The sequence below is a fragment of the Dermochelys coriacea genome, chromosome 2 (assembly GCF_009764565.3).
Source record: "Dermochelys coriacea isolate rDerCor1 chromosome 2, rDerCor1.pri.v4, whole genome shotgun sequence".
Taxonomy (NCBI): domain Eukaryota; kingdom Metazoa; phylum Chordata; order Testudines; family Dermochelyidae; genus Dermochelys; species Dermochelys coriacea.
The window spans coordinates 260,599,821-260,627,635 of NC_050069.1; the positions used below are offsets into that span (position 1 = coordinate 260,599,821).

At 45.5% G+C, this 27,815-nt stretch overlaps 1 protein-coding gene across 1 annotated transcript in view; it reads left to right on the forward strand.

Annotated features, from left to right (window-relative positions):
* Positions 1 to 278: 278 nt before the first annotated feature.
* GARS1 (glycyl-tRNA synthetase 1) overlaps positions 279 to 27,815 on the forward strand; it is a 43,163-nt gene continuing 15,626 nt past the window's right edge. The window contains exons 1-12 of the mRNA XM_038391927.2: positions 279 to 429; positions 4,744 to 4,845; positions 9,219 to 9,321; positions 11,351 to 11,492; positions 12,743 to 12,831; positions 14,372 to 14,448; positions 16,085 to 16,230; positions 17,413 to 17,562; positions 19,115 to 19,277; positions 21,187 to 21,351; positions 24,204 to 24,311; positions 25,256 to 25,401. Of these exons, the coding sequence (XP_038247855.1) occupies positions 370 to 429; positions 4,744 to 4,845; positions 9,219 to 9,321; positions 11,351 to 11,492; positions 12,743 to 12,831; positions 14,372 to 14,448; positions 16,085 to 16,230; positions 17,413 to 17,562; positions 19,115 to 19,277; positions 21,187 to 21,351; positions 24,204 to 24,311; positions 25,256 to 25,401 (1,451 nt within the window). The 5' untranslated portion in view covers positions 279 to 369. The remainder of the gene's footprint in view (positions 430 to 4,743; positions 4,846 to 9,218; positions 9,322 to 11,350; positions 11,493 to 12,742; positions 12,832 to 14,371; positions 14,449 to 16,084; positions 16,231 to 17,412; positions 17,563 to 19,114; positions 19,278 to 21,186; positions 21,352 to 24,203; positions 24,312 to 25,255; positions 25,402 to 27,815) is intronic.

Below are 27,815 nucleotides of genomic sequence, written 5' to 3' on the forward strand. Positions count from 1 at the left end.
CCGGCTCGGGTCTCTCTCCCGGGCTCACCCCGCGCCGGCCGGCGGGCGCCCCTAGCGGCGGCCGGCGGGGCTGCGCGGCGGCGGCCGGTGCCGAATCTGCGGCGCGGCGGGCTGGCGGCCGTGCGGAAAGTGCGGCGCGGCGGCGGGGGCTGCGTGCGCCTGGCGCCCGGGATTTCATCATGCGCCGGGGCGGGCCGAGGCGCGCGCCGCTCCATGCCGCCCCTTAGCGCCCTGCTGCCGCCGCTGCGCCGCCGCCGCCGCCGCCTCCTCCCCGCGCTGCTGCTGCTGCTGCGCCCGCCGGCCGCCCCGCTCCGCTCCGCCCGGCCGCCGGCAGCGCCCCGCGCCCCGCCCCGCCCGGCCAGCGCCGGCATGGACCGACCCGCCGCCGAGGCGCTGCTCCACCCGCTCCGCCAGGCGGTGCGGCTGCAGGTACCGGGCTGCCCTCGCCCGCCGAGACGGGCCGCCGGGGGTCGGGCTGCGGGCTCCCCCGGGGTGGCCGCTCCCCCTGCCCCCGGGGCCGCTGGGGGCTTGTCGGGGTGTCTCCCCCACGGAGCTGGGCTCTATAGCATCCCCTATGGGACTGGGTCCGTATGGGGGGACTGTGTCCCCCACGGATCTGGGCTCTATAGCATCCCCTATGGCACTGGGTCCGTATGGGGGGGTGTCCCCCACGGAGCTGGGCTCTATAGCATCCCCTATGGGACTGGGTCCGTATGGGGGGGTGTCCCCCACGGAGCTGGGCTCTGTAGCATCCCCTATGGCACTGGGTCCGTATGGGGGGACTGTGTCCCCCACGGAGCTGGGCTCTATAGCATCCCCTTTGGGACTGGGTCCGTATGGGGGGACTGTGTCCCCCACGGAGCTGGGCTCTATAGCATCCCCTTTGGGACTGGGTCTGTATGGGGGGACTGTGTCCCCCACGGAGCTGGGCTCTATAGCATCCCCTTTGGGACTGGGTCTGTATGGGGGGACTGTGTCCCCCACGGATCTGGGCTCTATAGCATCCCCTATGGCACTGGGTCCGTATGGGGGGTGTCCCCCACGGAGCTGGGCTCTATAGCATCCCCTATGAGACTGGGTCTGTATTGGGGGGACTGTGTCCCCCACGGAGCTGGGCTCTATAGCATCCCCTTTGGGACTGGGTCTGTATTGGGGGGTGTCTCCCCCACGGAGCTGGGCTCTATAGCATCCCCTTTGGGACTGGGTCCGTATTGGGGAGGGGTGTCCCCCACGGAGCTGGGCTCTATAGCATCCCCTATGGGACTGGGTCCGTATGGGGGGGTGTCCCCCACGGAGCTGGGCTCTATAGCATCCCCTATGGGACTGGGTCTGTATGGGGGGGGTGTCCCCCACGGAGCTGGGCTCTATAGCTTTCTCTCTGCCCTACAGAACTGGGTCCATGTGTGGGGGGGTGTCCTTGGGCTCTATAGCATCCCCTCTGCAATGAGGCCCTTATGGGGGTTGTCTCCTTGGGCACTACAGCTTTCCCTTTACCTATGAAACTGAGTCTTTATGAGGTGACTCCCCTATAGAGTTGGTCTCTATAGTTCTCTCTGCCCTATGGAACTGTGTCCATATGAGCTAGGTATATAGGGTGTCTTTTCCCCCATAGGGCGGCATGGTGTCTCTCCCTGTATAGAGTTGGTCTATACAGGCTCACTTCCCCCTGTTCTATGGGTTGTCTCCCCTTCCATTCCATAGAGCTGGGTCTCTGTGACGTTCCCCCCTCCCAATTTAGAGAGCTAGATCTGTATAGGGTCTTCGTTGTATATATGTTTGTGTCCCCAATGTAACGGTGGGGCTCCATGGTTCCCTTTTAAATAAGAATGCCTTGCTCTGTTTCTTCTCCATATTATAGCTGGGCATATTGGTGCATATATTTCCTGTTATAAAGCTGGAACTATATGACTGTGCCCTTCTATCCTTCTAGCTGATTTGATGTCTGTGTTTTCTCTCTCATCTAGAGGGATCTGTTTATTCCCCTTCTCCTTACACAGCTTGATCTATATCTGTGCACCCTTCTCACCTCTATCTTTTTCTGCATATACCTCTTACGGCTTGTGGCTTCTCCACACCTTCTCATGGCTAGATCTAGATCTCTATGTGCATGGGTCGCCCTTCATGCCTTCTTATTGTAGCTAGTTCTACATAGTCTCCTGTTTAGCTACACACGTGTGCGTGTGTTCCCTGTATATTGCTGGATCTATGTGTGTGTTTGCCCCTTACATATTTCCGTTATGTAAGTGGATCTGTGGGTTTGTTTTTTTTACTTACAGCACTACTTCAGTGAGTTTTTGTTTGAGTCATTGTACAGCAAACTGAGTGCCTTGGTGGGGAATCTCCGAGTAATTACAATTATAATAGCTAAACCTAGCTGACTCACTTTTTTTCCATGCCAGCAATTTGGGAGTTGCTACCTGCCTTTAAAACAGAGATATATTTCCCCATGCTCTTGAGATTGGGACAGAAATGTGGGGTGTAAGAGAGAGATTTGAGGTGGGGGTGAGTGATGCAGGTGCAGCCTTCCACACTGTGACATGCTATGATGATAATAAAAGGAGGATGTTTAACGTGTCTTTGCACTAGAAATAGAATAAGGAAGACAGATGCTCTCGTCCAATCCAAACGGAGGGTAGATGCAATTTAATTAAACCTGAGGGAGCCTTGACCTAAACAGAGATTGTCCCCACGCGACCAAAAGCCAGTGTTTCTTCCTGCAGCAGTGCCTGATGCAATAAGCTGTTGTGATCCAGGGGTGGATCCCTCTCTGCTTCACTGTTGTTTGGGACAAAGCTGCAGCAAAATCTGCCACATCAAATAGTGCTGTGTGCTCCTCCTCCTCTGGGCTAGGCTCATGTCTTTAATTAAATTGTGTCCAGTCAGCAAGCATAATTGTTTTCTTCATTTTTTTTTCCTGCCCTGTGTGTCTGAGTCTTTTTCCTTGTAATACGGAACAAAGAGCCGCAGCATGCCCCTTTTTTGGTGCTGAATGCAAAGCCGTGTGATGAACTATTTTGAGCCAGAAGTAGTTCCCTGGACCCTTTGTCTTGACTTTCTCTCTTTGCAGACCCCTAACTCAACAAAGAGGGGTTTGGTTTACTACTTTTTTTTTTTTCTCGTTCAGATCCCTCCCTCTGCCACGTTAGCCTGGAATTGCCGTTCAACCCAGCAGCCCTGGAGTGAAATTTTCACGTTTTGATTACACTGGTTAACAGGAAGGAAGCAGTCAAGTGCAGTTGCCAACTTTCTTTTGTGAAAACTTATGCGCAAATAAATTTGTTAGTCTCTAAGGTGCCACAAGTACTCCTTTTCTTTTTTGCGAATACAGACTAACACAGCTGCTACTCTGAAACCTGTTTTTATCCACTGTGTTATAGTAGTTGACATGTAAAGTTTATTAGCCCAGCCTGTCACATTTTTTGTTCCCTCTTTATTTAATTCGCTTCCTGTCAGTTCTCTCCCATTATAAAGTCAGCCCCCTCTTTCCCCAACCTGAAACATAAAATCCTAGCTGCAGCCTGTGTTTCCTGTCTCATTGCCTGTGTGCAGTGATTTCACTAGGGCTGAGCATCATGCAGGAGAAACAGATTGTAAACAAAGCTGACAGTGTAGAAAAAATAAAAATCGGGTTCACATTCTTTTAAATTAAAGAAGAGTAGGTACAGGAAAGATGCTAAACTGGGAGCATTAAAGTAGGGAAGTTATTGATTTTTGAACGTACTTCACATCTGTAGCTGTCTCTTTTCTCTTGTTCCTTGCCTGCCAACGTTTCTCCCTCAGTAATTCAAAATAAACAGGTTTTTTTTGGCTAGATAATCCCCTTTTGGGGGACGGAGGGAAAGACTGTTCATTTACTTAAGCCAACACAGGCAAGAAGCAGAATTAAGTTATCTACAGCCACTGCTTACAATTTATATTGATGCAGCTGTGTTGGTCAGGGGTCTGAAAAAAACACACCCTTGATTGAGGTAGCTATGCCAACAAAACTCCCTGCGTAGATGCAGCTATTGGCAACAGAAGAGTGCTTCTGTCAATATAGTGAATGTTGTTCAGGGAGGAGGTGGTCCTACACTCGCAGAAAAACTCCCTTTTGTTGGTGTCAGCAGCGTCTGCAGTAGGGGGCTATGCTAAATACGCTCTGAAGTGATGACATAGTCCCAAAAAGTATTATAGAACCATATTATAGAGTATGTAGGTTAATAATTCCACATGATTGTTTGCCTGTCACATTTCGTGGGTTGTGGGGGAGGGGAATCCTTACCATGTGGGTTAGGAAAACCCTTCTATAACTCTTGTAAGATGATGGTAATTAGTCTTGTTCCAAGGCATTACTGTGTTTTGCTCTCTCATAAAGTTGTGTTCATTTCCTACACTGCTTTGATAACCTGCTGTTCTGAAAAAAAGCATGGATCTCTTTTCCGTGAACATCAGAGAAACTCTAATAACCATAATAGTGCTTGTGCCTGTTCAAATGGACTTTTTTTTTAAAGGGGGTGTAGTCACATACTGAGATGAAAAAATAATTGCAAGTGGGTGGGAAACAGTTACTTCTGAGATTCTTTACTGCTATCAAACTCAGCTGATGCTCACTTTCCAGTTTCAAAGTGTTCCCCAACCTCCAGTACCATAGCCAGTTTCCACATGGTTACAGAAACTCTCAGGCAGCCTTAAGAGCGGAATGTCCCTCACACCTGCCTTTCAGAATGGAATCCAAATCTTAGGTTATCTTGTGTTCTTCCTCAGGGGGAACTGGTAAGAAAGCTGAAAGAAGAGAAGGCTCCCCAGGTGGATGTAGACAGAGCTGTAGCAGAACTCAAGGCTCGGAAGAGGATCCTAGAAGCCAAGGTGAGTCTGAGAATTAGATCTCTGATCTAGAGGGTTTTGCATGAGCATACTTGAATTCCTACAGTCAAGTGGTGGTGGTTTTTAAATGCATACATTTAAAAGAGGAGGTGGAGCTTGGTGAAAGCTTGTCTATCTCACCAACAGAAGTTTTTCAATAAAAGGTATTACCTCACCCACTTTGTCTCTACGTTTATGCTAGACTGGCTTGACCAGTAGATGCTATGTTCCAATCTACTTTTTTAACATAGGATTCCTGTTATTTTATCAGCATGGGACCATGTCATCTTTTACCTTTTAATTATAAAATGGTCAGTTCAGTGGCATAGATGGCAAAGCTAGTGATTGAGACCACTTGATAACTTTCCTTACTTTAGTTCCTTCTGTGTAGCTGATTATTCCTCCACTGATTATGGTTGCTGGCTAGTTGTGCTACTTCTTTCCAGGTGATGCCAGCGCATTCAATATCCTCTCTTGCTGTCTTTGGACAGTTCTTCCTTGGCCTTCCTCGCTTTCTCTTTTCTTCCTTGCTGTTTGTGGTGCATAGATTCAAGAGCCATTCACCGTTGTCAGTTTGGATGCCTTCCACTGCTGTGCCCATGACTCCTTCCCAGCCAGTAGAGTTGTTTTATAACTTGCAGTCAACTTAAAAATCACATGTTATAAACAAATATCTTGCTTCCCTATCTTGCTGATAACAGCTTAGATTGTCAGAAGTGAAAGAATTTTTAAAATCTAATGTGCATGTCTTTTTGTTTACTTTTTGCATTTCTGTCAGCTAGGAAAATGAAACCCCTGTAAAGTCACTTTATGTCTGTTTCACTTTCAGCTTCTTTACACAATATTTGAGTTACAAACCTGGCAGGGGAGATTTTTGTTAAAAAATAATTCTGTTCACGGTAGCTTAAAACATATATTTTTTTTAAATATTTCCAGTGACTGTATTTTTTTCCCCAAATTGAAGACCATATTTTAAGTTGTCAGTTTTTAAAATACAGTTCTGTTCTGAAAAGGGACTCTAAAAATGACATTGTGGGGTTCCAGGTTTATTGTCTTGATTTCCAGATCAAATTTGCTCAATATACGAGTTAAAATACATCTTCCCCACACACCCCTAACCAGCTCTGCAAACTCGCTTTGAGATCTAAGAGCAGGTTCTGGATACTTTCTGGCTTGTATATTACCAGTTTAAAAAAAATGGGGAAATTCTGTTGTTAGATACATTTGTGTAACCTTATTGTCTTCAGTGGTGGTGTACATAAATGGAGAGCGGAGGCTGCTCCTGTGCTTGGAACTCAGCTAATAATTAGAGCACCGAAATCAAATCTCACTCTGGCCAGCTTTGAAGAACTAATTGAATTATTTAGAAGTTATTGTGTTAAGTCAGCAGCTATGACTGGAGATGCACACGGCGGCAATCTGAGTAAGACTGAGTCACTTTTCAGAGTGGAACCACGCTTTAAAACCCACGATTTGCTCATAGCTAGTCTCGGTTACAGTGACCAATTTTTTAAATCTGTTCTCTAGTTATGTCTTGTAATCCTGGCAAACTTCATTTAGAGAGGCAGTGAGTCAGAATGGGAGTCTTGGCACCCCTTTCAGCCACTCCTTTTCCATGGGAAAGGCATTTGTAGGAGGATTTGGTGCAGAGGTCTGTTTGTCAGTTACACAATTTGTGTGGGCTGTATTCATATTTGTTCCAGAATGACCTTGCAACACCAGCATGTGTCCTCTTCAGCACAAGTGTTGATTATTATTTTCATTCCTGTTTGGCAAGGGTTCCAGCAGCGTGTGTTCATCAGTTGCAATTTTAGTGGAATGCAGCAGTGTGGATGCCTCCTAGTTTGAGCAACTAGACAATATCATGCTGGCCCTGTGACTTCCACATTGGCTGCATATAAAAGAGAGGTTTCGCTCTAAGTGGGCACTGTTGGCTTCCAAACCCTTAATCGTTTTGGTCACATTTGTGTTCTAGAGCTTCTCTGAGAGGACATAGGCCGGGCTCAGATACCACCTTGGAACCTGTTTCCATTTTCTCAAGTCAGTAGATGACTGAGCCCTTATGCAGAACCCAAAGATGTAGACATCCCCCTTGCAGCTATCACATGCTCCCCTCTCTATTTCTTAAAAACAGAGTGAAGCCCAATAGTTAGAAGAGTCTCCACTCCTTCCTCATAGTAACTGCAACACAGCCAGCTTAGCATTGCATCTCTAACAGTGACCCAATGCATATTGGGGGTAGGACCTGGAATCGCCTATATTCTCCTATTGTTTGGGTCCCTCCTGAAGTACTGACCATTTTTTGCCATTCGATGTCAGGCCACGCCTCTATCGTTTCCCTCTTCCCCCGTCTCTTTGTCAGAAACTCATTCCTCCCGCTGAGAAGTCCTGGCAGATTTGAGATGTCTATAGTCCTTACAGAGTGTGCTTATCTTTTTCCTCAGTCTGTACTTTAAAGCTAGTGTTTTGGCACTGTCAACTCTCTTTGTTAAAATTGATATCTGTTTGGTTTTTTTAATCAGCTTACATTATCAGATTTAGTAAATCAGATTTACTTATTGCTAGGGCCCTACCAAATTTATGGTTCATTTTGGGCAATTTCATGGTCATAGGATTTTAAAAATCCTAAATTGCTTGATTTCATGTATTAAAATCTGAAATTTCATGGTGGTGTAACTGTAGGGGTCCTGGCCCCAAAGGGGGTGGGTTGCAAGGTTATTGTAGGGGGATCGCGGTATTGCCACGCTTCTGCTCTGTGGCTGGCGGCGGCGCTGCCTTCGGAACTGGGTGGCCAGAAAGCAGCAGCTGCTAACCAGAAGCCCAGTTCTGAAGGCAGCGCCACCGCCAGCAGCAGCACAGAAGTAAGGATGGCATGGTCTGTTATTGCCACCCTTACTTCTGTGCTGTTGCCTTCAGAGTTGGGCCCTCGGCCAGCAGCTGCCACTCTCTGGCCACCCAGCTCTGAAGGCAGCAGCGCAGAAGTTAGGGTGGCATGGTCTGGTATTGCCACCCTTACTTCTGTACTGCTGCCGACAGGGTGCTGCCTTCAGAGCTGGGTGACTCGCTGTTCTCTGGCCACCCAGCTCTGAAGGCAGAGCAGAAGTAAGGGTGGCAAAATCACAACCCCCTACAATAACCTTGCAACTCCCCCGTGACTCCTTTTTGGGTTGGGACCCCCAATTTGAGAAACGCTGGTCTCTGTAAAATCTGTATAGTATAGGGTAAAGTTGCACAAAAGACCAGATGCCATGGTCCGTGATGCACTTTCCATGGCCATGAATTTGGTAGGGCCCTATTGGCCTGAAGTCAACAGGAGCTGCAGATGCTTTACCATTCCTGAAAATCAGGCCTCTTTTGTTTATATACTTAAATGTGGCTTTAGGTACCTAACTGCAAGCACCCAAGTTTGAAAACGCTGGCCATTCCTCTTTAAGTTAGTGATCTAAGCCAAAGAACATTCAGAGTAAAAGGTTTTAAAACCTTGCCGGAGTACCTTTGTCCACTTTATTTAGTTGTTTTAGAAACAAAAAATTCTGTAAATCGTTTGTCGGAATAGATTCAGTTGCTAAAATGTCTTCATGGGGAAAAAAAACAGTTAATAATGAGTGGGGTGGGTGCTCAGATATCACAGCGAATGGGCTTGGTATAAGAATCTGTATTAAGTGGGAAGACTGAAATTCCTATACACTTGTTTAATGAAAAGTAGGTGTTCTCTCTGCATATCTTTGGTTATAATGTGTGTTGATAATAGTTATTAAAATTTAATGGTGCAAGTGACATCTAAGGCATATGTTCGGAGTCTAAACTGTTGTTTTTTATTACCAGCATTGTTTTACAGTAATCATATGGAATACATGCAATTGTATTTGCTCTGTCTGATATTTGAATTCCGATAACAAGAAGATGGTATAAAACATATTCCTAGTCTTCAGTCAAATGCTACCATTAGACATCTGATAACTATAGTTTATATTTTGTTATACCAAAACCCCAAGTGTCTCAGAGGAAGTGTGCTTTAGAAGTAGTCATTGCTCACTGTACAAATGGCTAGGAAATTTCTGCTCAACATATCACAACATGGATGCTCTTCATAATCCTTGTTATCAAAATCCTGGTAGCATCCAGAACCTCCAATACTTGTGCAAATGTTCAAGCTCACAGAGCTTGCTTTTCAAACTTGGTGGCTAAATCTGGCATTTGGGCATTCACGTTAGCAGTTAGGCACATATCTTCCAGTTTGAACGTCCCGATCTGGGAGGTGCCTGTGAAGGCTACTTTCGAACAGAGGTCATTTTGTCCCATAATGGTGGTTGAGGAAGGATTCATTTTACTGCCAGTAACTGGAACCATTATTTTTCTCCCCGCCTGTTTTACAGGAGCTGGCATTGCAGCCCAAGGATGATATTGTGGACAGAACTAAAATGGAGGACACTCTGAAGCGGAGGTTTTTCTATGATCAAGCTTTTGCTATTTATGGAGGTACACGCTTAAACCAATTTAAATTCTAATCCCTTTAGGGTAGAGTGTCTCTCTACATGATTTTGAAGTGCCATGTTCACCTGGCATGCTACATTGATGATGATGATGATAATTAGGGCTCCGTGTCTGACATAGAGGTCGCGGAAATCATGGGTTCCCTGACTTTCCACAACTTGCGGGATTTCTGCAGTGGCCGGTGTGGCTGACCCCTGGCCCACCCAAGCACCTGGTTCCAGGGCCAGCCGCACCAGTCATTACTGGAACAGCTCTGCAGCCAGCCACTCAGGCGGTCCTGCAGCCAGCCATGCTGGCCGCTGCTGGAGTGGCCACATGGCCAGCCCGAGCAGCGGTCCTTTGGGCGGCCAGAGCAGCCACTGCTCTGGCGATCCCTGGCAGCTGGTGCTGTGACTGGCCCCAGTAGCAGCCTCCTGGCACCCCCCTCTGCAGCGTGAATTTTTGTTTATTGCCCGTGACCTGTCCTTGACTTTTACTAAAAATACCTGTGACTAAATCGTAGCCTTAATAATAATACTATGAAATATCAGTGAGTTTTTGGAAAGTTGGCTTTACCCAGTCTTGAAACTTCTTGAAAGTCACCTTTTTTTCTTTCAAGTATGTGTGGGCGTGAATTCCATCTTGTGCTTTTGGAATGCAAGTAGGAAGATCAGAGAGAGAATATGAGCTGTCCAGGGAACTAATGGTAATAGGGTGGCTGGGGATTTTTTTACAAGCCAAGTGATTACCTTCTTTCCTAATATCTGTACGTCTTTCTCTGAATTTTCCTGGCCAAGTTAATGTTAACATCACTCAAATACCAGATTCTGCCGCTGCCGTCAATCCTGTTACTGTGGTGAAACTCTTGTCAAGGAGTTGCACTGAGCAAGTGGCTAAATGTGGCAGTCCAACCTTTTCAGATAATCAGATGTCAGTATCCATTAGAGCAGTGGTTCTCAACTAGGGGTATGCGTAGAGTATGCAGAAGGGGTACATCAACTCATCTTGATATTTGCCTAGTTTTACAGCAGGCTATATAAAAAGCACTAGCCAAATCAGTACAAACTAAAATTTCATACAGACAATGACTTGTTTATGCTGCTCTATATACTCTACACTGAAATGTAAGTACAATATTGATATTCCAATTGATTTTATTTTTAATTATATGGTAAAAATGAGAGAGTCAGCAATTTTCTGGTGTAGTGTGCTGTGACACTTTTGTAGTTTTTTATGTCTGATTTTGTAAGCAAGTAGGTTTTTAAGTGTGGTGAAACTTGGGGTACTCAAGACAAATCAGACTCCTGAAAGGGGTACAGTAGTTTGGAAAGGTTGAGAGCCACTGCATTAGAGTAGCACTGTCTGTTAGACTGCATGTCTTTCCTGTGTGACCTCAGATTCCAGAGTAAATTTTCAGTGTGGCGTTTACTGGCCAACAGTCTGGGCCTTTGCGCTTTTCTTTCATTGGAACATATTTGCTACTCTCCTTTCATCATTAAATATAAGCTGGTAGGTGTATGAAGGATGCATTCTGTTACAGTACAGCTTCTCCGCAGAGTATACAAGTGTCCATCTTCTCTCTGTATTCAGCTCCCGCCTTCAAATACACTTCTTCCACACACTCCCCAGGAATAATCCACTGGAGGGGGAAGTGTGGTTTGTTTATTTATATAACATGTATCTGAATCAGGTTGAATTTTGGCCACAAGCTGATCACCCAGTGCATTGTGGGACTGAACTGTATTAACTTCCTCACCTAGGGCCCAATTCTTGTAGGTGCTGAGCACTTCCAGTACTTCCCAGGATCAGTCCTTCCCATTGTAAGCTTTCGAAGGCAGAGCCTGTTTCGCTCTAGTTCGTACGAAGCAGCTCGTATTCGGAGGGTGCTCAATAAATAACCCTGGACTGACACCTAAAAGTTGAAACGTTGTAGTTGGTGGGCTTTGGGGTTTTGTTTGATTTTTTTTTTTTTTTTTTTTAATCAAAACAAACTACTGTGTAAGATTGTGTGACCCATATTTTACTTCTCTTGTAGGTGTTAGTGGCCTGTATGACTTTGGGCCTGTTGGATGTGCTTTGAAGAACAACATTATCCAAGCTTGGAGGCAGCACTTTATACAGGAGGATCAGATTCTAGAGATAGACTGCACCATGCTCACCCCAGAGCCAGTTCTGAAGTAAATATGGACCCTTCTCTCTTGCAGCGTGTGTTCATTTCTGGTAGTGCTAGATTTCTTCCCAAGCCCTTGTAAAATTAACCGGAGGAATATGAGACTAGGTCATCTAGCTTGCTACCCTGTTACCTTGTAGCAATGCAGAATATCTAGGTGGCTTCACTTAGCTAGGTAGTTAGTGGAAGCTGCTGTTCAAGTAGATATCTACCGAAGGTTTGTATATGGGCCCCATTATCGTAATGGCTGAGAGCCCCACAATCTGTAATGGATTTATCCTCATAACCCTCCTATGAGTTAGGGTAATGCTTTTATCCCCATTTTACAGATGGAGGAACTGAAGACCAGAGACTGTGACTTACCGAAGGGTCTCACAGGGAGTCTGGCAGAGCAGGCACTTGAACTCAGATCTTCCAAATTCTAGATTAGTGCCCTAACCACTGGACATTGCTTCCTCCTTCATGTGGAAGCATGGCAGAAACCACTACTACCCATTCATGGTACAGCTGTAGTACTGGTGAATGGTACCAGCCGTGGAGACTGAAGTCCTTTGTTTACCCACAGCACAGGTAGAGCACAGAAAGCAGCAAAACAATTATACAAAATTCGGGCCTTATACAGCTCCCGAAGTGTGCCTCAGCCTTGCCCTGGAGGCAACACCTCGAAGGGTGAGAGTGTAATTCAGTCTCCATACTTCTCCCGTCCCTAGCACCTCTGCTAAAACTGCCGGACAGGATGCTCAGTATGTTCATGGCTGTATGGTGTGGTGTGGATGCTTTTTGGGAACTGGGCTGAGACCATGGAGATGGGTCACTGAATCAGCACTGGATAGTAAAGGCTTTCACCTGGTAACAGCTTGGGTCACACTCAAACCAATGGCGGAAAAGGGAGTGTCCAAATGCCACTGCCGGACACCCAACCCATCGAGTTCCCCTACAAATGCATCCTTATCTTGCTCCAGTAATTATGCAGTAAACGAAAGAGAACGTGGTGCTATTTTACTGGCCCAACGTATTAACCTAAAATGGATTCAGGGGGTATCCAGGCTTTCTCAAGGATCCTTATGGCCACAGACAATTTCTAAATGAGGAAACTACTAAATACGGGTCCATAAACTGAAGCAAGAATGAGCCTGCACTTTGGTTGCTTGGTTTAGAGGAGATCTCTTCAATGTCGGTCTTCTCTCTGGGCTCACATGCTACTCTGGTGTTGTCAAGTGACAATATGTGTTTCTAAAGTAGTGTCTTCTGTTCCAGGACCTCTGGCCATGTAGAAAAATTTGCTGACTTCATGGTGAAGGATGTGAAAAATGGGGAGTGTTTTCGTGCTGATCATCTCTTAAAAGGTACATTCTGAGGCCAGGACTGCCTGAGAGATTCCTTGTGAATGCTTTATGCTCCATAGGGGAATGCCGTGCTTATTGAGGATAGACGAGATGACCTAGTAAGTCTCTTGCATATTAATGTCTATGGTTCACTAAGGGAGACAGTCACCACAGTGTAGGTGACCCTTGCAAGCCCTCCACCCCATTTAAACATTGTCTTAAGGTCTAAAATGATTCATGGGACCTCTGCTGTGGAATGACTTTCATCTAATAGAAATACCATACAACGAAGATCTCATTTTTATTTTCTAATAATTCATAGATAAAGCCACAAGGGATCGTTGGATTATCTAGTCTGGCTTCCTGCATAACAAGCCTGACCTTCCATCTAACAAATCTAAACAAAGCATATAAAGGCCATGCTTTGGTCTTAGTTTTCCTATTGTTCTGGTGTTGGCTGAAACTTGCTTTTTGATCGAATCTCAGGTTAAATTTACTAGAGAGATTGTTGCAGGACAAAGCTGCTGGACTGCACTTGTTTCGTGGAAGAGGCATTTCAAGGGTACTGTTGAGCTTGATATGCTTAGAATCTAGCCTACATTGGGGGTTTTAAACATGCACCCTGGGCATTTTCTCAGGTTGAAAAATCAGTGTGATTCTTGACATTGATTTGTATTACACAAACCATGGAATCCTAGACATTGGAGAAGGAACAGATCTGCGTCTTGTCCATCCCCTGGTCAAGTGAAGGATGGGTGCAGTCTAGCTTTAAATGGCTCATGCCAAAGGGGCTTCCGTTATTCCCGAGGCAATATTGTTCTGCATCTAATAGGTACTAGCATTAAGAAATGGTCTCAGAATATTCAGCTTAATATTTTCTTTGCCTTTATGTAACATGCTAACCAAGAGTGAGTATGTCCCCTCTATGGCTGATCCACAGAGGAAAGCCACCTGTGTTACTGTCTGCTAGTGGACCAAATCGTTTTGCTCAAGGGTAGAAATCTATACTTTGGATCTAGAGGTCCTGGGTTCACTCCCCACTGATAACTTGTTCTGTGGAGGGTCGCGACACTTAATAAGAAAAGAAAAGGCTATACAAGCCAATAGCAGTGAATTCGTATGTATGTGCATGAACACACAAGAGAAGGAAAAGCCTCTCTGAAACGGGAATGGATTTCACTCTCGTGCTTCCCGTCCCTTACCTGAGTGCCTTTAAAATAAGGGGTGGAGGGAGGAAAGAGTGACACAGGAACTGTTTGCTAAATATACACAACATACCCTATCATGTCCTCTCTCAACAGAAAGCTAGAGAATGTCAGAAATGATAAATTGGAAACACTGGGCCACATCCTCAGCTGGCGTAAATCAGAATAACCCACTGACTTCAGTGGAGCTACAGTGATTCACATGAGCTGAGAATCTGGCCCATTGCATTTTGTCCGGTGGGATGTATATGCACTCTCATGCTTTATAATCCTCTTGATTCATTTAGTTTTAGGGTTAGAGTGGTTCAGTGATATTGCTCAAATGTGAACTGATTCCCTACTTCCAATACTTGTAGCTCACTTGCAGAAGCTGATGTCTGACAAGAAATGTACAGCTGAGAAAAAGACCGAAATGGAAAACGTTTTAACACAGGTCAGTGCTTGAACAAAGGATGATGAAAACTTGATAGAGGACGTGGCAGACATGATGTGTGGTACAAACATCCAAGAGTGGCATCCTTTCCCATTTCCCTAAGAGAATAAGCACATGCCGCTTCCCACATCTGTTAACTTTCCATGGGCAACTTTTTTTCAAGCAGACATGAGGGCTATAGCATTAGATGTAAATGTCCAAATAAAGCACATCCCCCTATATGCACATCGATCTCTTAAATATACTTATTAAGGTGCTGCTTTCCTGAAAGGAAATTTTCTATTGGAAAACCGCTCAGAGGGTCCTGTCTGTATCAAAGTCGCTATAGCGTCACTTTGTAACCAGGGGCAGGATTTATGGACCTTGCTCACATGTCTGTACCCAATGTGCCCATTACTTCATCGGGCTCACTGGGCCTCTAAGTACAGGAGATTTTTTGGTTAAGCACATCCACCACCTATTGCTCTTCAGAGAGAGACTGGTCTCGTGTGCTTCTGCAGCCAGACGGTTGCAGATCTGTCCAGAGAACATTCTCTGTGGCCAGCCTAGTGAGGAGGATTGCACCCCTGTTGAGCCCCCTGCTCCCCACTCACACACAAGGCTCAGCCATTTGGGCCAGATGCGAGGGACAAGAATTATATCTGTAAGGTTTGGTGGTAGCTTTTTAAATAATTTTTGTATTGGATCAAAACCTGCAGTGGTGTCTCTAAACACTTGGGAATTGTTTCTCTATAAGAATCCCAGTGTGCGGTTGCTCTTGTTTACCATTAGAATGGTTAGTGCTGCAGGCTAACATTCCTGGGCTGCAGTATGTAGAGATTTGTCTTCATTTAGTTTTTGTTCTTTTAATGTTCATTCCCATGGCTTTTAGAATAAGTGCTTTCACAGCCACATGCTATGACTCCAGATATAGTACTGTGTATTGCATCACAGAGTCCTGGTCAATAACTCTTCCACAGTACCGCAGTGAACTTTGACCCTGTTACGTTTGTCTTTGTGCTGTCCCCTGCTGTAGCTGATAGAGCTAGTAGGCAGGCCTCTTGTGGAACTTCTTTGCTGCTGCAGTCAGCTTCTCTGCTGCAGATCTGCTCCGCAGTGCTATAATGCAAGGTGTGATGCTTGGCATGTGTTGTGTCTGGTGCATCAGGTAACTACAGGGTTGTGGAAGGAAGAAGACCTGAAAGGAGGCAAAACATTGCAGAAATTGTAGTTGACTTTCTTCTTCTCCTTCCCAGCAGTTCCTTTTTTCTGTCTCCCTCATGCTCTGGCTGGTTTGATTGGAACTGTTCAGAAGGAGGTTCTCTGTAGGTGGTGGTGCCGTCCTTATGACTCTGCTGACACTTCATACCCAACCTCCCTAGCAGAGCTTGTACTTGTAAAAAGAGTGCAGCCTTGAAAGGCTGTGGGCTGCAGCGGATGTTAACGTGGGCCCATAGGTTTTTCAAAACTTGTTCTTCCATCCCTGCTACAACCGTAGCCTGCACCTCAAATAAAATACTGGGTTCCAGTCCTAAAACAATCTCTTCCAGGGTGTCCCTGACCTCATGTTTAATAATAGATGGAAAGGGGGCAACCCGTCACTGCTTCAATCTTGCCTTGTAATTTTAAAAGAACCATACTTGTGCTTTGTTGCTAGTTGGACAACTACAGTCAGCAAGAGCTCGCCGATCTCTTTGTGAATTACAACGTGAAGTCTCCCATCACAGGGAACGACCTGTCCCCGCCTGTGTCTTTCAATCTGATGTTCAAGACCTCCATTGGGCCTGGAGGAAACATGCCGGGGTAGGTAGCAGCCTCATGCTGCCTGTTTTCTTTGGGCATGTGGCTAAGAGTGACCATAATTTTCCATTGCCCATGATTGGAAATTAGGTCCATGCGAAATGGAAAACAAACCACATTTCATCTCAGGCAGCCTTCCCTCTGCAAATCACTCCTGTCCAGTCTTTCCCCCAGGCTGCTCTAGAGCTGCTATTGCAAAATAGTCTCTTAAGGTGAGGAGGATCATCACGGCTGTAGTAGCCCATGCAGTTTTTGTACTCCTGCTCTGCTTGAGAAGCCGTAGTGGCTGGTGGATGTAGGCTAAACTGTATGGCATGGGGCAGCAAGGCCCTGTGAATTGCAGCAGGGAGGGCTGCCACCTGTGCAAGGCCTGGACTCCTGTTCCCCATGCAACAGAACGTTATTGGTTCCACAGGTGTCCGTGACCTCTGACTAACAGGAAGGGGCATGAAGCTAGTCTGTTGTAATGTTAATTATTGAGCAAAGGTAGCTATCGTGTGTGGTCCGTGGCTGCCATCTTGGTTGATGCACCAAAGATTGAACGGGGGACCTCCAGAGCTAAAAGCATGGGCTGCTACAACTTGAGCTAAAGATCCAGGCTCTCCAGCTGAGGCTGTAACAGACTCATCCTCTGTGGACTGGCACAGAGCGGGACATGGAACACCCACTCACCAGTGGGCTATGTAAGCATTAGCACCGGAAGCCTTAAATGATCTTAGACAAAGATGAGGCCATAGCTAATCTGTGTGTGTAATTACCCAGGGAGGGTTCTATAATTGCTGGGGTTCATAAGGGCAGCATTGCTGGACTTGCTTCACCTCCATATATGCCAGTATTGGAGGGGTACAGAGAGGATAAGCATGGCCCCTGAATTTATAAGAAAAGAGTTGCAATCAGAAAGATGAGTGGACCATTCCCTGCTCTCCTTGAACCCTAGATGCAGCACCTGAGTCAGCCTTTGGTGCTCTAAGGAAAACAAACCTTGGATGCTTGTTTATAATCTGTGGTTTCCTGATGAACTCCGCATTGTTGCTGCTGTTGAGAACTACAGAGCATGTTGCCTTGATGTTTTGTGCCTGGAATTAGAGACCTGAGATAAAACAAGGCTTCCTCCTTTTTGCATCAAAATAAAGTTTGTCTTGCTTCCCCATCCATTCACCCACCTATGTCTTGTTTTTTTTCCAGCTATCTGAGGCCAGAAACTGCACAGGGAATTTTCCTCAACTTCAAACGCCTTTTGGAATTTAACCAAGGCAAACTGCCTTTTGCTGCTGCCCAGATTGGAAATTCCTTCAGAAACGAGATCTCACCCCGTTCTGGCCTCATCAGAGTCAGGTACTGCAAACCTTCTCCCCCAACAGAACATCTGGCAGGTGATCAGCTGCCTCTGGGAAAAATCAAAACTCCCTCTGACCCGAGTGTCTCTTTCACTGATTTTCTGTCCACCCTGCTCTTTGGGAGAATGTCTTGTGCCTTGTAAAAGGCTCCTAGTAGCTGCATAATAAACGCCTTAAAAAGTAATCAGAGTTTACTGGCAAAGAGTATCTTGGTTATGAGACTCTTGCTTCAGAAACATTGATAAGAATTTGTAGTAGGCATGAAAACTTGGCATTAAAACATGGTTAGAACTTGGAGTAGTTTTTTTTTTTTTTGTCTCAACCTTAGATCATATGACAAAGAACAAACGGACTTTATCTCTTAGATAAGGTGCTACGGGACATTAGTCAAGCAAGAGATCTTCAAAGCCTTCTGCTTACAATAGGTGGCATCTGAAGTGGGTAGAATATTCAATTTCCATGCCCTAGAATGCACTACGAGTACCTTCTAAAATGTTCATGGAGTTTCCACAGACTTCAGTGGGTGAGAGATTGTGCAGCTAAAGCTTTGAGGAGCTTACCCTTAAGCTGATCACTTTGTGCGTGGCTAGTTTTTTAAAAAAAGAAAAAGAAACCTGCCCACCTGACAGAGCTCATAAAAGCTTGGTAAGGAAACCAAAAATGGACCCATTTCACTTTTTAATGATGGCCTTAGTATTGAAACTGTGTCTTTCTATGTAGATATCTTGTCTCCTGGTATGTTTGGCATTGCAGCTCTGGTTCGCAGACCCAGATTCTGATCTCTGATTGATTGAAACTTCTTTAGCTTCTGATGGATGTCAGTGGAGTTACTCTGCAGTTACACACAGTGCATGTTGTAAAATTGATAACTGATTAACATAGTGACATTTTATGGTAGGGTGCAGTGGCATTACTGGCACTGAAGTTTTTTCAGCCCTCCTGTTCTCTTTGTTTCTAACTAGATCTCGCAACGTTATCAGGGTGAGGTCAGGTCGTAACTTGGGTGGGAGACCTCCAGAGGACACAGATGATTTAGGAAAGGATTTGACTTTTCAGTAGATGGCGTTCTTCCCTCTGAGTCAGTGATGTGATAACCAAGGTCTAAATCAGTCGTTCTCAAACTTTTGTATTACGAATTAAAAACTCTCTTTTTTTATATTTAACACTATTATAAATGCAGGAGTGAAGCGGATTTGGGGTGGAGGCTGACCACTCGCAACCCCTCATGTAATAACCTTGTGACCCCCTGAGGGGTCACAACCCCCAGTGAGAACCCCTGGCCTAAAGGCTTCCAAGAGAGTTTGTAGGTACCTTTTAATAGAAGCTAAAGGGGGGGAACCTCCAACATCTGAAGAAAAGTGGCGTGCTTTCTAATCTCAGTCTGTTCCCTTGGTACTGCACTTGTTGGTGTTTAAACTCCTGATTTGAGTTTTTAACAGGCTAGAGCACATTGAAAAGGCTGGTGGGAAAGGTTCTTTGTGGGAAGTGTGATGGTTGTTTATATGCAGAATAGGCATTAATCCTAGCATCTGGCTCTGTATTCTGCTTAGAGAATTCACCATGGCAGAAATTGAGCACTTTGTGGATCCCAGTGAAAAGTATCACCCCAAGTTCCAGAGCGTGGCAGATCTCCACATCTTCCTTTACTCCTCCAAAGCCCAGGTCAGCGGGCAGTCCGCCCACATGATGCGTCTGGGAGATGCTGTTGAGCAGGTAATGTTACTTGAACGACCATTCACAACTTAATTCTATAGCATGCTTGCAGGAGTAAATTAATTCCAGACGTGTAAATCAGGAATACCTTCATGGAGTCCAGTGGAGTTACTCCACCTGGGCGTCTGTGAGATCAAAATCTGGCCTTCATCAGTACTGAAGGGACACAGTCAGGTAGCACTGTCGCATAGGTTAGGCTTCTAGGTTAGTTTTTGGGAGAGGGAGCATGTTAGTGGTACAACACCTGCTAAAAGGCTGGGGGCAGCCTGAGAATCCAGACCCCCTTTTTGCATCACCTGGCACCAATATGTGTGTGTTGGGTTTGAATCCCCAAAACCCTGATTCTTCATCCAAGTGAGTTAAAGAGAGAACACGACTGGTCACCTAAAAACAAACACTGATTAATATAATACAGAAACCCATTTAGATTGAAAATCCATTAGGTTGGAGGCCATCTTTTTGTTCTGTCTGTGCAGAGATTAGCACAATGGGGTCCTGGTCCATGACTAGAGATGTTAGGCATTACCACAATGTAAATAACATGCACTGTTGTATAAAAGTATACTGTTACGTCTGTACATGTTGGAGACTTTTTGGTGCAATTCCTTGTTGATACTAGGAACGTTGGTGATCGTGTTGTATTGATGGTATGAGATGACTGGTAGCCCATGGGAGGGGTTTGTCTTGCAAATTAATAAAAAAGAACAAAACCTCACACAAACTGTCAATATAACTAAAGATGATTCATAAATAACTCTGCTCAAATTCCCAGCAGCCAAAATGATCTCTCTGTGGAGGGGTGGGGCCAGAAGTGATGGGAGGGAGTAAGAACACTTTTGTAGACTCTTTCCCTATCCCTTCCTTTTCATCTTAACCTCTACATATTTTGTTCTTTAGGGCCTGACCCTTGGACTCAATCCATTCTTTAATCTGGCCCAGAACTCTTCCTCCTCAGTCAGCTCCTCCAGACCCTCTAATCCTGCTAATCATTTTTCTTTGAACTCTCCCCATTATGGGGCCCGTGCATTGGTAGGTATGGGTTCCCAACTGCCTTACTGGCATTCTAAAACGCCTCCGGAGGTCACTTTGTAGCAACCCTATTTTAGAGGTGGAAAATCAAGCACAGAGAGGCCGAATGACTCGCCTAAGGTCCCACAGCAAAGCAAAGGCAGTACCGGGAGCAGAACCCAGGAGTCCTGACTCCCAGTTTCCCTGTCTTAATTGTTAAACCTTCCCTCCATAATCTACAGAGCTACACTTCTGAACTTCAGTATTTGAAGGTGGCCTTTTCATAGATTCCAAGACCAGAAAGGATCATTGTGATCATCTGGTTATGACCTCCTGTGTAACACACTCTAGGAATTTCTTTGGGGAAATTCTACGGAGTGCCTCTTTCAGCAAAACATCCACTCTTGATTTAAAAATTGCCTGTGATGGAGACTCCATCATAAACCTTGGTATATTGTTCCAATGGGTAATTACTCGCATTGTTAAAAATTTACACCTTGTTTCCCGTCTGAATCTATCTTGTTTCAACTTCCAGCCGTTGGCTCGTGTTAGACCTCTCTCTGCTAGACTGAAGAGCCCACTGTCAAATATTTGTTTCTCTGGGTACAGTGCAAAGACGTGATATGGTATTCTGCTACATGACAAGTTCAGTAGCTTCAGTCACAAATGATGCGCTTGCAGCACTTCCATTGGGAGATTTTCCTGCGCAGTACAGAGATTTTGCTGTACTGAGCTCATGATGCAGTGGGTTTCAGGAAACCTATTGTATCTCAGTTTACCACATGCAGCAGCAAGAAGTGGTCCCTCGAAAGTGAAGTAGTGTCTGCTGTCTCCAGTCTTTCTGAGGTGACAAAATGTTGTTGTGGAAATTAAAGAAGTGTGTGTTTCTTTCTTTCTCTAGGGTGTGATCAATAACTCTGTACTAGGTTACTTCATTGGCAGAATCTACCTCTACCTTACGAAGGTTGGTGTATCCCTGGATAAGCTGCGCTTCCGACAGCATATGGAGAACGAGATGGCTCATTATGCCTGTGACTGCTGGGATGCAGAGTCCAAAACATCCTATGTAAGTTGCAGGATTAAACCTACCAGCAGGGTCTTGAGTTGCACTTTTCCCGTGCACTGATAAGTTCCTAGCCTGGCACGCCGCTAGTGAGATGGTCTCCCAACTCTGTTTATTAAAGTGAAGAAATTCAATAGGTAGGTTTAAGGCTGGTTCTCCTCTCTGCTCAGCTTCATGCTCGCACAACTCCATTGACCGCAGTGGACTGCTGGACGACTGCTGCAAGGAGAACGTTCGCCGCCGCGCAGAAGGAACACGTGATGTAAACCCTAGTCAGAGGACACAAGTGTTGTATATGAATTGCACCCAAGTGAGAAGAGAATCGGGGCCCTATGGTTTCCAGCTTGTTACCCCAATAAAATCAGTGATGGAGGAGACTCTACTGCTGGAGCTGTGTGCCCAAGGCAGCTTCCTTCCTGCTCCATCCCCAGCCCCTCTTTGACTATGAGGGCTAAAAAAGGACTCCCTGCTGCTGGGCAAGATACTGCTACAGGAGCTGTTTTCCCAGGACCTCTGTTCCTACTCCATTCCTGCTTCTCCTTTGCTGCTGAAAGAATTTGGTGATGTCAGGACTTAGCGTACACTGTGCTTTCCTCTGATTGTTTGTTGGGCTTTTAAGATCTTGTGTGTATATATTTTTTTAAGTGAACAGGAAGGTTTGTTAGGGGTGTAGCAGATTTTTAAACCCTCCTTATTGATTTTAGAGAGCTTATTGCTACTTCTATTAATCTCGATGGTGGGCTTTATATTAATTAGCAGTGATATTTTTGAATGGAAGCATCTTAGGGGGCTCTCCTATTGATCAGTTATGGCGACTGGAAAGAGAAGAAGCCTCACGTGTAAGAGAATCCGATCAAATCCTTTGGCTGGAATTGGGTAGGGTGAATGAGCAGTTTTTCCCATTAGAGTAAAGCCCTCTTTGCACCTGACTAGTCTTTTCAAGTGGGATGTGGTCCACTAATTCTCAGACTGCTGAAACTACTTTGAGAACTCCATGGAATTGAATCACAAGACAAGGTCAGAAGGCCGATGGGATTCTGCCAGCCACTGCGAACATAGGCCCTACCATCGCAGTGAGCGTCTCGTGGCAGATCCCTGCGAGAGGCTCTGTTGAAGTCAAGAGGTCCAAACTGGGTGGTTTCTGCATGCCCAAGGGAAGGCCCATGCAGACCTCATTACAGGATGGGGACTTTAGGAATACAGTACTGGAAGGGACCTCCTTGGTCATGGAATCCAGGCTTCTTCTCTTCTAGGTTTGGATAGCTGGTTCAGTTAATTAGGAGTTTGCTTTAGTTTAAGGTATGAGTACGAATCTTCAGGTTTGGCTCTGTGTGGGTAAAAATACAAGTGTTCTGGCTGAACACTAATCATCTCAACTCCTTATTGAAGTAGCTGTGGGGTTGGCCATCAGTAGTGTCATCACAGCTCACTAATGCATGTTGTTACTATGTGTAAAGTTGTACCAAACTTTTAAGCTCAAGAATCACTGGAGCTTGCCTGAAACTGAATATAATCCCTTCATAGAAAAAATCCTGTAGAACTGAAATCCTTCTCTGTTCCTACAGAATGTTTAAACCAACTTACAGAATTCTGTAGCAGGGGTATAACTCTACAGAATGGCTTAAAAATTCTGTAGAAAGGTTATCATTGTCTGTTATGTCTTATAGGTTTTTCTGTCATACCCTATTAATTTCCTCCCTGTGAAAGTCTGTAGGACTTTCCTGCATGGAATGTGTTGGAGCACAGGGATGTTTCCTGTACACACATCCTCTTCGGGTATGTCTACACTGAAGAGGAGCTTTGTGTAAGCACGAAAGCATCTCTTTCCCCAAAAGAAGTTGGTCTAATAAAATGTATTCCCTCACCCACCTTGCGTCTCGGATATTCTGGGACCAACACGGATACAACAACACTGTGTATGTAACACATCTAGACATATCCAAGCAAACTTTGAGCTAGCTACCTCAAATAGCAATAGCAGCGAAGCTGCACAAGCCTGCCCTGGATCCTGATGTGTACTTGAATGGCTAGCCTGTGCTGCCAGTGGTATCTGGGCTATCTGCTGAGCCTGCTTGGGTATGTCTGCACATGCTGCATTCACACCTCTGATTGCTGTGTAGACATACCCTTTGAGTCCTTCTGTTGGCAATTAGAATTTCATGCAAGCAGATTTTGACTGCATGTACATGTGGGTGCGCGCACATGCACACCAGAATGTATGGAGAAGACCAACATGCCTTGTCTCATTTATGGCCACTTTGTAAACCAAACAGCTCATTGGTTTTACTAACATATTTGGAATTCATGGGCAGTGCTTTGTGCAAATTAATTCGTTTACAGACTCTTCCTTTCCACACACATGAACGTATGCAAGGAAATGCTTCAGTCAGTTGTGAATCGTATGTTACTTAGCAGCTCTTAAGCATGGCATCTTTGAGAGTTGTAAAGAGGCAAGTTGGCTACTCTGCCCCAAGCTCATGAAGTGATAAAAGCCTCAGTGATACCCAGTTACTCAGCCCATCTCATGAACACTTACGTGAATATAAAAAATGTACGCTGTTACCCAGGTCCTCTGCTGGCATAAGTCTGTGTAGTTTCACGAGCCTTGGTAGTGAACCTGGCCCTGCATGTATATGCACCTTGTATATTACATAACTGGTTACTTCTCAAAGCAAATGGAGGGCTGTTCGGATTAGGGAGGAGCTGATAGAACTAATGCTGTTTATCATAACAGAGCTAATTAGGTAGCAAAACCAGGCCTGGGAGCACGGCGGGCTTAGGGGCATACAAACATGTTTCATGGTTAAGCGAACAAAAAAACAGACTGTTAAAAGCTTCCGCTTTTGCTTTTCTAGGGTTGGATCGAGATTGTTGGTTGTGCTGATCGCTCCTGCTATGACCTCTCCTGCCACGCCAGAGCCACCAAAGTTCCGCTGATAGCTGAGAAGCCTCTGAAAGAACCCATATCCTTTGTGAATAAAACAGTTCTCCCTAAAGCTAGGTAGCATCTGAAACTGAAATGTCCTGAGGCCTGTTCAGGTCTGGTCAAAGTTAGACCTTTGAGTGAGTGTCTAGGTTAAATCAGATGACCTTGATGCTCACAGAAGTGTAATGAATATCTTTGGGGCTGACCCAGCAAAGACTTCAGCAGATGAGTAATTTTACTCGGGTGAGTAAAGTAAATACAGACCAAAGTTTGTTTCCTGGCTCCTTGGTGTTTCGATTTGTTTGTTTTCATGCACATTTTAAACATTATATCAGTTACTTGCGAAAGAACTTTGGAGTGTTTAAAGAAGGCTGTGAACCCATTAAAAGGTAAGCGGGTGTGGTCTGCTCAGAGGATTCGACCTGCCAGATTCTCCGCTGGCTCAGGACCACTGATTTCCCATCCCCATTTGTCACCTTCAGGGGGTTGGGAGGGACTGCTTCCCAGATTGCCCTGGTACCCATCCAGTATGTTTCAACCGAGGTGGTGAGCCGCGACTGGCTCTGGGTCAGTGGGGAAGGCCTGGTGGGCCTTTTCTTGAAGATATTGGATTAGATTCTGTTCTTGGGTGCACCAGTGTAAATCTGGAATAACTACACTGAAGCAATAGGTGTCACTCCAGATTACTCAGGTGTAACTGAGATCAGAAACCAGCCCAGTATGTAAAAATCTTATCCTTGCTCTAATAGCAACCATATTCATGCATGTATATGCTGATCTAAAGTACTGATAGAACAGGAAGTGAACAGTCCCTCAGAGGTAAGTTCTCAAACCGGTGTCAGCACTGAATAAGATACGATGACAAAACATGGACCCAAATTCTGTAGGTGCTGCCGTAATTACATTTGTTACCCAGTATGAACTAATGAAAGTGTCAGGTCAGAGTGTTCTCTAAGCTGTATTTCCTTAACTGCTCTGTACAAAACAGCCAGTGTTGTTCAGTTTGAGGCAAATAAGGGAGCCATTGGCAAGGCCTACAAGAAGGATGCAAAGCTGGTGCTGGAATACCTTTCCATCTGTGATGAATGTTACATCAGCGAGATGGAGAAGCTGCTGAATGAGAAAGGGTGAGAAGGCACTGAGTGTGGGACTGAATAAGATTTTCTTAGCAATTATCTACGCCAGGGATACCCAAAAAGCTGCTTGAGTAAGCTCATTGCATCCTTCACCAGCCGTGCCAGTAACTGAAGGCCATGATAAAATGGATCATCTGCAGTTTTTACTATTGGTGGCTCAGCCAAGAGGCAATTCTTTGCTGATGGATAGAAAACATGTAAATACTAGGGTTATGTGCGCTTATGCTTTGGTTTTAAAAGGTATGTGTGTTTACATGCAAACTAGGTGCAGCCTGCTGGCTCCTGGCAAGCTGCCTTTTGTCACGTTGGAGCCAGTCCTGCAAGGTACTGAATGTTACCTCTGAGGGGGTGAGAGCCCTCAGCTCCCACTGACTTCACTGGGAGAGGAAGCTGTTCAACAGCTTGTGGGTTGGGGCTCATAAACTGGCCAGCACTGACAAAGGCGGTCAGGTCAATTTTGAAATAAAAGCTGCATTCACATGGGAATGATTCCTGCCCAGTATAGATGTCTTGGCTCATCAACAGGCTCATAAGAATAAGAACATGAGACTGGCCAGACTGGGTGAGACCCATGGTCCACCTAGCCCAGTATCCTGACAAAGGCCAATGCCAGATGCTTCAAAGGGAAAGAACAGAACGGGGCAATTATCAAACTATCCATCCCCTGTAATCCAGTTCCAGCATCTGGCAAACTGGGGTTTGTCGAGCTATCACTGGGTAAAACACTGGTGGGAGTAGCAGAGGTGGCAGCAGCCAGTCTGACTTCCAGTGCCATTCGGGTTATTGCGGAGCTGGAGAACTGTGAATATGGAGGGGCCGGGCACAGCCATGTTGAAGTAGGCTTTCCAGTTGGTGAGTTAGGATTCTCTGCCTGACTTCAAAAAAAGCATCATTACATTTCTGAGCAGTGTTAGCTTAAAAAATAACTAAAGCTGTTGCTCCTATGTTGTTTGAAACAGCGTGTGCAAAACAAGTCCAATGGAGTAACTGATACGCTGAGTGGGTTTTTTCCCCAGTATTAAAGCCAGGTTTTTGTGGGGGTTTTTTTTTTTGTTTAAGTGTTTCAGGAGTGTCGAGGTAACTAAAGTGCAGGAAAAACACTACTTGTAATACATCCAAACCAGACCTACGAGACTGAGAAATTATCACTGGGTGCATTGGTCCTACAGAAGTCCAAACCAGAAGAAAGTTAACCCAATTCCTTAACCCTCTAATTGAGCAAAGCAATAGCAGCCTTTTTCAGTGTACGTAGCTTTTACCACAAAGGATGGCAATAATTCAAACGCGGCTCCCTGACATATCCACATTCAGGATGTGCCTCTCTAAACGTAATCTCCTCTGGAAAATAGGTCTCAGTGCAGGCAGCTTGGCACATAGCCTTTCATAAATGCACCCATTCCTGTATTACGTACACTCCTGGAAGCCATCAGTTTAGTATACCTGAGACACCGCTACTGATTCACCAGCATGGGGGCACGGAGTCAGCTGTGTGCTGAAGTGAATCATAGAATCATAGAATCATAGAATATCAGGGTTGGAAGGGACCCCAGAAGGTCATCTAGTCCAACCCCCTGCTCAAAGCAGGACCAAGTCCCAGTTAAATCATCCCAGCTAGGGCTTTGTCAAGCCTGACCTTAAAAACCTCTAAGGAAGGAGATTCTACCACCTCCCTAGGTAACGCATTCCAGTGTTTCACCACCCTCTTAGTGAAAAAGTTTTTCCTAATATCCAATCTAAACCTCCCCCATTGCAACTTGAGACCATTACTCCTCGTTCTGTCATCTGCTACCATTGAGAACAGTCTAGAGCCATCCTCTTTGAAACCCCCTTTCAGGTAGTTGAAAGCAGCTATCAAATCCCCCCTCATTCTTCTCTTCTGCAGACTAAACAATCCCAGCTCCCTCAGCCTCTCCTCATAAGTCATGTGCTCTAGACCCCTAATCATTTTCGTTGCCCTTCGTTGTACTCTTTCCAATTTATCCACATCCTTCCTGTAGTGTGGGGCCCAAAACTGGACACAGTACTCCAGATGAGGCCTCACCAGTGTCGAATAGAGGGGAACGATCACGTCCCTCGATCTGCTCGCTATGCCCCTACTTATACAACCCAAAATGCCATTGGCCTTCTTGGCAACAAGGGCACACTGCTGACTCATATCCAGCTTCTCGTCCACTGTCACCCCTAGGTCCTTTTCCGCAGAACTGCTGCCGAGCCATTCGGTCCCTAGTCTGTAGCGGTGCATTGGATTCTTCCATCCTAAGTGCAGGGTCCTGCACTTATCCTTATTGAACCTCATTAGATTTCTTTTGGCCCAATCCTCCAATTTGTCTAGGTCCTTCTGTATCCTATCCCTCCCCTCCAGCGTATCTACCACTCCTCCCAGTTTAGTATCATCCGCAAATTTG